The sequence below is a fragment of the Chanos chanos genome, chromosome 9 (genome assembly GCF_902362185.1).
Source record: "Chanos chanos chromosome 9, fChaCha1.1, whole genome shotgun sequence".
Lineage (NCBI taxonomy): Eukaryota > Metazoa > Chordata > Actinopteri > Gonorynchiformes > Chanidae > Chanos > Chanos chanos.
This window is the reverse complement of record NC_044503.1, coordinates 35,543,135-35,552,924: the sequence shown is the minus strand read 5'-3', so window position 1 is coordinate 35,552,924 and position 9,790 is coordinate 35,543,135. Positions and strand designations below refer to the sequence as shown.

General features: G+C 40.7%; 1 protein-coding gene across 1 annotated transcript; it reads left to right on the top strand.

Moving 5' to 3' along the window:
• On the top strand, positions 1-6,395 carry LOC115821706 (guanylate-binding protein 1-like). Its single transcript, XM_030785509.1, has 11 exons — positions 1-190; positions 431-558; positions 853-962; positions 1,675-1,865; positions 1,990-2,232; positions 2,399-2,679; positions 2,948-3,160; positions 3,417-3,519; positions 4,402-4,595; positions 5,003-5,079; positions 6,125-6,395. Exons 1-11 carry the CDS (start codon positions 16-18, stop codon positions 6,393-6,395), a joined length of 1,986 nt encoding a protein of 661 aa, XP_030641369.1. The 5' UTR covers positions 1-15.
• Positions 6,396-9,790: the final 3,395 nt, after the last annotated feature.

Below are 9,790 nucleotides of genomic sequence, written 5' to 3'. Positions count from 1 at the left end.
AAGTCCACAGTAGAGATGGCAGAGCCAGTGTGCCTGATAGATACGGACATGAGTGGACAATTGTGTGTGAGGAGAGAGGCAGTGGAGATTCTGGAGAAGATCACACAACCTGTAGTGGTGGTAGCTATAGCGGGTCTGTACCGCACTGGAAAGTCCTACCTTATGAACAGACTGGCAGGGAAACAAAGAGGTGAGCTGACTTTCTGGTCTTCCTGCTTCCCCCCCATCATCGAAAGTTGAGAAAGCCAAGCATCTACTCGTTGTTAATATTGGTGTTTAGTTTGTAGCAACAAAACAAATAGTAACATTACTATTTCGATGGAAAACAGGTAAACTAAAGTATCACTGTAAATTGCCATCTCTTCTGTGAAAGTCTTTGGTTACTGATTTCTTAAGAATGGATAGCTGATGATGTCTATCACCACTTTAGGCTTTGCCCTGGGAGCCACCATAGAGTCTAAAACCAAAGGCATCTGGATGTGGTGTGTACCTCACCCCACTAAAGGAGAACACACTCTAGTGCTGGTGGATACTGAGGGACTGGGTGATGTGGATAAGGTGAGATACACAGAGATTCCATTAGTGCCCAGACTACAGTGGACTCAGTGTGTCAACACCATTTACATCTGCTTTCTTCTGTTGAGCCGTTTTGTTTGGGATTATGGCTTCTTTGATTAGCAAACCAGGAGTCTGATGGCTGCTGGTTTCAGCTCCAGCCATGGAACCAAAGGAGATTGATTCAGTATTGTGAGAGTAGAGGTTAAAATGTCTTATTCCTTCGCTAAAGCAGAATTATTATAAAGTTCCTATAACATGTTACCCTTGTCTCTCCTACTTTGCTGTGTGTCTCAGGGGGATGAAAAACATGACACCTGGATCTTCTGCCTGGCTGTTCTACTTAGCTGCACTCTGGTCTATAACAGCATGGGGACTATTGACAATGATGCTCTGGAAAAACTGCAGTATCCTTCAACACACACACACACACACACACACACACACACACACACACACACACACACACACACACACACACACACACCTCAAAGAATTAACTGTTTTAATGAAAACACTGGCTAATGCTGCATGATTTAGGGTAGTTGAGAAGCTCAGATACAGCTTGTCAGTAACAGATTTAGTGGGCAAATTAGCTTGTCTTATCCTCATCAGATATATTTTTGCAATTCAGCATGGCATGATTTACAACGTTAGATATCTAGGTTCATCTGTGTTATCCGTGTTAGTGTCATGCTAGATGGAAAGCAAAGACGCATAGGATGATGTAGATAATCATGTTAGGGCTGAATTTAGCTAATGATTATATGTCAGTGCAACTTTTTTGTGAATATATTTAAGTGGTTATACAAGGAGTATGAGGCTCTCAGGATCAGATTTATGTAATCAGACTTTTCTCATTTTTAATGAACCGATGTATTTGAATCCACAGATGTAAGAGTAATTTTTATGGTGGGTTGTGTGAAGTTTGTATTACTGCCTCCAATTATAACAGAAAACAGTAATTGATATCTATTAAAACAAATGTTGGTCTTTAAAAAAAATATTAATATAGATGAACTTGCCCTGTGGCACCAAATCTCCCTTTGGGAATTTGTTTTTCTACTGACTTCTCTTTTGCGCCAGAATTACTGCTTTCCTGAACAGCGCCCTCTGCAGCTATGTCACTGAACTGACCAAGTATATCAAGGTGAAGTCTGACTCAAAAGATAAGGACCAGTCGAAAGATTTCATGTCCATCTTCCCTTCCTTCATATGGGTGGTGCGAGATTTCACACTGACATTAGAGCTGGAAGGTCGTCCAATCACTGCGGACCAATATCTGGACAGTGCTCTGAAGCTTAAAAAAGGTGCGAATGATGACCACAAAAAAAAAAAAGTAACGTGACAGGAGAAAATATGGTATGTCATAGATGTATGAGGTACTGGTTGTGCTTTTAGGATTAAAATGTTCCGTAATGGTTTTTTATGAAGGATCCTCTCCGGAGGTTTCGAGGTATAACCAGCTGCGAACGTGCCTGCGCGAGTACTTCTCAGGGCGGAAGTGCTTTGTGCTTGAACGTCCTGCGAGCTCAAAGAAGATGAAGCAGATGGAGCAGCTGACGGATGCAGACCTGGATCCCAGCTTTGTGGAGCAGGCTCAGGATTTCTGCACATACGTTTTTAAAAACATTGAAGCCAAGACCATGAGTGGAGGCCTCAGCTTGACTGGCAGGAGTGAGTACCAGTGCTGGTCCCTATCTCTAGTGCTATTATTTTAAAATTACCATCGCTTTTCCACTGCTATGAGTGGGAACCCACCTCAGGTCCAAAACTTCTGATGGTATAAATTTAATGGTACCTCCAGGTGAATTGTCAGTGTAATATCTTACCTTCTTCCTAGTGTGGGGAAACCTTGCAGAGACCTATGTTGAAGCAATTCGCAGTGGGCAGGTGCCCTGTTTAGACAACGCTGTAGAGTCACTGGCTCTGATTCAAAACGGCCGTGCCATAACTGAAGCCCTCCAGTTCTACCAGAGTGAGATGAGCAGTAAAGTGCAGCTACCTACAGAAACACAAGAAGAGCTATCTGACATCCATGCAGCCGTGGTGAAAGAGACCGTCGAGATCTTCCTCAATGCCTCCTTCAACGACCGTGACCAAAAACACCAACAGGAACTCATGGTCCTGTCAAAAAACTAAATAATTAATCAGTTAAACAAACAAATCAGAGTCCACTTGAGTGAAGGTTATACAAGTAGGACATATTCAAAGACATCAGTCTTCATTAAGTAGAAAATGAATCTACTATCTGTTTTTGTTATCTTATTTGTAAATTTTAAGTCACGAGTAGATCATGTAATTTACACTTGTTCAATAATTGTTTGACAATCAGCTTAGCCTGAGACTAACCTCTCTCTTCATCTCATTCTCCCTTCTTTTCTCTCTACAGGAAAATGTGAAGAAGGAATATGAAGAGTACTGCAGACGTAACGTGGAGGAGTCTCGTAAGATGAGCAAGTCCATCATCTCTCGTGCATTTGCGTCAGTGGAGACAGCAGTGAAGGAAGGGTCCTACATGCGGCCTGGGGGCTACGCAGACTTCCGCAGCGACGTGGAGAAAGCAATTGAGCAGTACAGATCAGAAAAGGGCCATGGAATCATGGTGAGCATTTATCTCCCGTTTTCATCACAGAGACCTGATTCCAAAATCTTCAGCTGGAGAAATAATTCTTCTCCAAGCTATAAAATAAAGCTCTCTTGTTCCCTCTATAAGTATGACCTGAAATGCACAAATGTACGTATACACACATGAGATTTGTTGGCATGCCTACGCTAGGTGAATGAGCACACCTGTGGTTATATGTATAACAGGTTTCCAGGAGCACTTTTGAATGTGGTCTGTGTGTGTGTTTTCACAGAAGGAAGAGGTGCTGAAAGAGTACATGGATGAGAATGAGGGAACTACACAGAGCATTCTGTCAGCCGACAAATCCCTCACAGAATCTGAGCAGCATATTGAAGGTAAAGCCTCATCACACTACCACTACCTTGCAGTTCTCCATTTAACATTTCTCACTGCTCCAACCTGAAACTTGTCCTATAATTTATAGTCCTTTCACATTTCAGTTTGCATTGATTCACGCTCAGTGTCGCATATACTTTACATTTCACGCTCTTTCAGCTTCAGTCTTTTCACTCACCTATTCACTCCAAACTCTCTCCTCTTCACCTTTTAAAGTAAACTTAAAACTTTACTCCTTCAGCGTTCACTCTTCACATTCATTCAGTTGCACACCTCACTGACCTCCCAACTTTACACTCACGAACCTCATTGTTTCACTCACTTCAAATTTCGCTCTTTATAGTCACAGTTTTATGCTGCGTTTTCCCTCACCTTAGACCAGGGGTGGGCAAATCCGGTCCTGGAGGGCCAGTGTCCTGCCAGTTATTGTATTCACCTCTTAGTTACCTGTTGATGTTCACCTTGACAACAGGTGGGCATGCTCTTCAGCCAATCACAGATTATATTTAGTTAGTTGACAAGAAAAACAGCAGGACCATGGCCCGCCAGGACCGGATTTGCCCACCCCTGCTGTAGACCTTCATACTTACCCATTTTACACTGTGCTTTTCCTCATATTCACACTGTCCTAATTTTAGGCTTTTCACTCTTCAACTTTGCATTAATATTGAACATCCGTAAACTTAACACACACTCATGCAGGACAGCACCAAAGCTCTGAGTGTGTGTGTGTGTGTGTGTGTGTGTGTGTGTGTGTGTGTGTGCGCGTGTGTGTTCGTGTGTGTGTGACTGCTGTAGTTTTGAGCCATGAGTTATAGCATAGTTGATAAAAAAAAAAAAATAGGCTGAGAAACTGAGTGTATTCCTGTGTATCGTTGAAGCTGAGAGATTGAAAACGGAGGCCCTGGAGCAGAACCAGAGGGTTCTGGAGGAGCAGAACAAGATCCAGCAGAAGCAGATTGCGGATCAGGAGAAAACTTATGAGGAGAACCTGAAACAGCTTGAACAGAAGATGAGGGAGGAACGTAAGAGAGCTCAAGAGGATTACGCACGAGTGCTGAACGCTAAAATGAAGGTACAATGATTGTTAAGTGCTAAACCAAATCTGTCTTTAAATACTATAAGTGGGACTTCAAGTGTGGAGAATGGATACTCTTCATTTAAAATAGGATTTACAGATTAGTCCTAGGTTTTTTAAGGCCTGTATTCAAAAGCCTAGGACTAAATCTGTAATCTAAATCTGTAAATATTCTTCCATATGCAGCAGATTATACAGTGACATCAATCAATTTTGGGAGGCAACACCTTCCTGAGAAAAAAGTGTAACCCTCAAATTCATAAACCAAAAGAATGTTGTGACTGATTTTATGGGGATAAAATTCATAGACTTACTTCATAACTTCTAATGCAGTAGCCACAAGATCTGAGACTGTTGATGTCCAGCCACAGGGCATTGATGTGTGTCTCTTCCTCTGATTTCAGGAGCAGAAAGACCTGTTAGAAGAAGGTTTTAAGAAGAGGTCTGATGAAATGCAGAGACAGATCGCCATGCTGAGCAGGCCACGAAGTCCTTCATGTCAAATATTATGAAATGTTGCACATGTTTAATGCTTGACGTAAACTTTTACAGTTTCAACGACACAGTGAAGTAATGTGCTCTTTCAAAAAAATTCCTGGAATATTAATACTATATTATTCTTATTCTCATTCTTAATTTTAGTAATAATAAATGTTTTTTTAGAATTCTGTTAATTAAGTGGATGAATACTATTTTAAATATGTAGTACTGTTTTAGTGATGAACTAGAACTGCTTTTTTCTACTGTTTAAGTTTCTGCTTATTACATAGCAGCAGAGTTCCTGCTAAAAACTTTTCATTGCTTGTTGACATATTTGTAATAAATATACCTCTGAGAATTATCAAAGTAATTATTCTGTGTCGAGTTTGGCTCCTCTCTATAGATTTCTCATCTGTGTTCGCTAGAGGAAAGTTGTTCCTGAAAGACTTTCAAGGTACATCTTTAGCATCAGAGAATAGAAGGGAATCGTTCTATGCTTGATGGTGCAACTAGATGTTAGCAGTTAGCAATTATCCACACCTTAACAATGACACAAACTACATTTTCCATATTTAACATTTGCATAACAGGTTTGGATGGTTCTTGCCCAAAGAACTGTCTAAGGTATAGTCTCAGTTGCAGTGCAACACAACATCTACCATTCATTCACCAAGAGCCAATACTGAATTTTAGTGGAAGAGCCAGTCATAAGACAGACATCAATTAAGATCAAGTCACCATCAAGATAGTAGATGGTTGAATAAAGGGTCACAACCTGCATATCCACAGCATGTAAATACCTGTGTAATAAGCTGAGAAAGTGATAAGATAACAGCAGAAGCTTGGAGATAACAGCAGAAGCTCAAAACACCAGCTCCTAGTCAATAGAGCCGTCCACCAACATCCCAAGATCAGCCAGATCAACAACAGAGTTCTCTGAATCAATTACAAGAAAGCATATGACCCAGTTCCACACAAATGGACATCTGACTGCCCGACACTATACAGGGTTATTGAGACACTAAGAACCTTCATCAAAAACTCAGCTGGCCTCTGGAGAACAATGCTAGAAGCCAACTCGGTTGCTCAGTTGACCATAAAGTGCGGAATATGTACCACGGGGCCCATGCAATATCCCTGCTGCTGTTCACTATAGACCTGAACTCCTTCGGCCAGATCATCAGTAAGATTTTCTATGGATACAAGATCAAGAGTGGAGCTACTTTCAGCAACGCCCTGTACATGGATGACATCAGACTTTACGACAAGACCGAAAGGGCTGTAGACAAGTGTCCCTGGATCCTAGTTAAAAAGTAGTAGTAAAAACAGTGAAAATATTTAATTTGAGAAAGTGATCTTGGTAGAGGGAAAAAAAGAATGCAGAAAGCTGGAGAAATACCGGGGATTGAAGGAAGAGTTAGGGAGACTGTGGAAGGTGAGAACCAAAGTAGTCTTACTAGTTTCAAGGGCACTCAGATCATGACCCCCAGTTCTAAATGGGCTGTGGTTAATGTGACTTGGGAGCAGCTACGAGTCTTTATAGTCAATCTGTCTAAACCCAGGGGATGTTAGCGATATTTTCTGCAGCAAACTCAGGTATAAAACTCATGTTACATATCATGTGCTTGTATAAAAATGCTTAGCAGTGACATTGTTCCAGATTACATTTGTGTGTATGGTATGCAATGCTAATTATGCCTAGCAAGTTTGGACGTCACTAGTACTAATTAGGGGCAGCACGATGGCGCAGCGGGAAGTGCCTGGTTCAATTCACAGCTGAGCAGCCAGGGTCCTTTCTGTGTGGAGTTTGCATGTTCTCCCCGTGTCTGCATGGGTCCCCTCTGGGAGCTCCGGTTTCCTCCCACAGTCCAAAGACACACAGGTTAGGCAAGTTGGAGGCACTAAAATTGTGTGTGTGAGTGCATTTGTCTATGTGTTTGCTCTGTAATGGACTGGCAACCTGTCCAGGGTGTTTCCCTGCCTTTTGCCTTATGAGCACTGGGATACGCTCCAGCTGCTGCTGATAAATGTGTGTTGCGTGTCAGCGCTGTTTATGTAGCATGCTGCTAACACTCCATATAATATGTGTTTACCTACAGAACCAAACACAGATTGAGGTACTGTCAGTATAATGAGTGTGTTTTGTAGCATGGCAGTAAAATCATCTCTGGACATTTTCCTCTTCCGTGTCTCTGAAAGGACACTCACAGTGAACTACCAGTCCATTCAGAGTGCCCTAGGGCTTTATCGATGAGATAGATCTACGATTCCTTTTCACCTGGCTTAAAATCTGCTTTTTATTGCTGGTCAAATATAGTCAACTCTTGTGAAATACAGTCTTATCAGTCACATCTGTCACATCTAACTGGTCACTTCTGTTATAGCAACTTGGCCCTAAAAGAAATTCAGAGAAGTGGATTTCATGGTTTTTTAGAAAAATATTCTTGTCGTTAAGCGACGCATACCTGTACGCAAATTAATCCAAAGAACAAAAACTTCGAATGTCCATTCACCCTTAACAAGATGTTCTATTACCAAGTATCTACTAAACAAGGCTATTTCCAAACACAGACCAACAAACAGTTTAATGCCAGTGAAAAGCTTTTGGCACATGGCGTCTCACACTTTGTACAGTAGCGTCACGCCTCGGGCTGGCCACCAGAGGGAGATCAACATTTCACTAGTGCTGAACATAATCGGTTTACTGGTTAAGTACCTAATTGTGAATTAATTGCCCGCAAGTATTTCTAGTTTGTTTCTCTATTTAAATCTCCCCCTGGCTTTGATAACTTACCCGCTCTTGAAGTTACAGTCCTGTTAAAGTCTTTAATCCGAATAATTGTATCTGCTTGACCTTCATTTCAGTGCCAGATAGTTTTCCATACCTGTCCACTGTGAGTTGCAAAAAATAAATTTGTTTGAATTCTGTATTAATAATGTTTACGTGCAAACATAGGAAATGACGATCAAATGCATAATTTTATTGTGCAGGTATGCGCCGCATCACGATGTTTCGGTCAACGACGGATCTACTACGGTGGTCCCATACGATTGTAATGGAGCTGAAAAATATTTTTTGTGCTTTTCATCTTAATTTTAGAGTGTACTCTCTCCACTTACAGAAGAAGAAAAGTTAACACAGCATGCTGTGCTAAGTCTGCAGCAGCCTCACATGTCGTGTTTACCGCGTCTCTTGATTACCTGTATTGCTCAAAAATTCAGTTGTTAATCGTAAAGTTACGGGAGTTGAAAATTGTGGATGAAACGGAATATTTAACAATATTTCCTTAAAAACAAACAAACAAACAAACAAACAAACACCCCCCCCCCCCCCAGAAAATACTAGATTAAAGGAGCAGACTCTTCAAGACATCTATCTGAAATATTTCAGACATTCTAAGGAACTTGTACTAAGGATGCTTGATTTTTACATCAGACTGAAATACATTTATTGAGATTGTTTTTAATAGATTATAAAATTCAACCTGAAAAATCTGCTTTCGGGATCAGTTTATGTTTATCACTAGTACTTAGCAATTCACTTCTCACTTGACTGCAAAGCGAGGTCTCTTCCTGTGTGTTTACGTGTCTCTCTCTCTCTGTGGTCTACCAGACTTCGACTGTGATGATTGTTTGAAACTGAGGGGAATATGCCTGGCTCTTCATCGTCCTACGAGACAAGCAAAAAAAAAAGCGCAAAACTGTTCCGTTTTGGTTGTTTTGCTTTCGTTCAGACTTTCAAAATTGTGCCTGTGGCCCCATTGAAATAAATTTGAAAGGTTTTCTCGCCATCACAACCAGAGACAGAGAGAGAGAGAGAGAGAGAGAGAGAGAGAGAGAGAGAGAAAGAGAGAGCGATCAGTCTTTGTTTTTTTTTCGGCCCAAATCTTACTTGGATATCTATTCAAAACAGATTATTAGTTGTAGATGTGCCTGAACCTGAACCTGTCTGTAACATCCTCAGCTCTTATATCTCTCTTATTTGAAACACAGCAGCTACCGACATTTCACCTGACAGCACAGCCATGGCCTCTTCCTGTGCTTTGACATGTTAGTGTCGTTTGCTAGCCTTTGATGGCTGTTTGAAATTAAGATCTGTGCACATCATGGCGGGTATGTACAGAGAAATAAATAAATGAATAAATAAATTAAAAAAAAACAACAACTTTTGTCTCACAACCACACTCTTTCTCACGGGGGGTCACACAAAATATTGAATGAGATCCTGCTAAAAGAAATTACATCATATTTACATTTAAAAAAAAAAAATCAAATTGTTTATTATGGCTTACTAAATAATTGTATAATGAGCAGTTGTGCAAATAGTGCTAACTGTAAGTTTTGTACATTTTACACATGTAATCTAATAATACTAATAATACTAATAGTACTATATGTATGCATGTATGTATGTATGTATGTATACTCGAGTGGTAAAATGATGTACCCTTGCAACCCTTAATATATATATATATATATAGAGAGAGAGAGAGAGAGAGAGAGAGAGAGAGAGAGAGAGAGAGAGAGAGAGAGAGAGAGAGAAATCCTTGAGAAATCCTTCCCCAACTCACAAATGCTGCACGTTTATTTCATCACAACGACAGTTGAGAAAGAAAAATTGCACAGTGCGACAAATGCAACAATAAAGCAAACAAACAATCGATTCACCCCTTTATGCTGTCCTCATCGTTCCTCATGTTTACCAAGGGCTC

Coding starts and splice junctions, on each gene's coding strand:
- LOC115821706 (XM_030785509.1), top strand. CDS start 16: ATGGCAGAGCCAGTGTGCCTGATAGATACGGACATGAGTGGACAATTG. Junction 559..852: donor GACTGGGTGATGTGGATAAG/GTGAGATACACA, acceptor TGTGTGTCTCAG/GGGGATGAAAAACATGACAC. Junction 4,596..5,002: donor TGCTGAACGCTAAAATGAAG/GTACAATGATTG, acceptor CTCTGATTTCAG/GAGCAGAAAGACCTGTTAGA.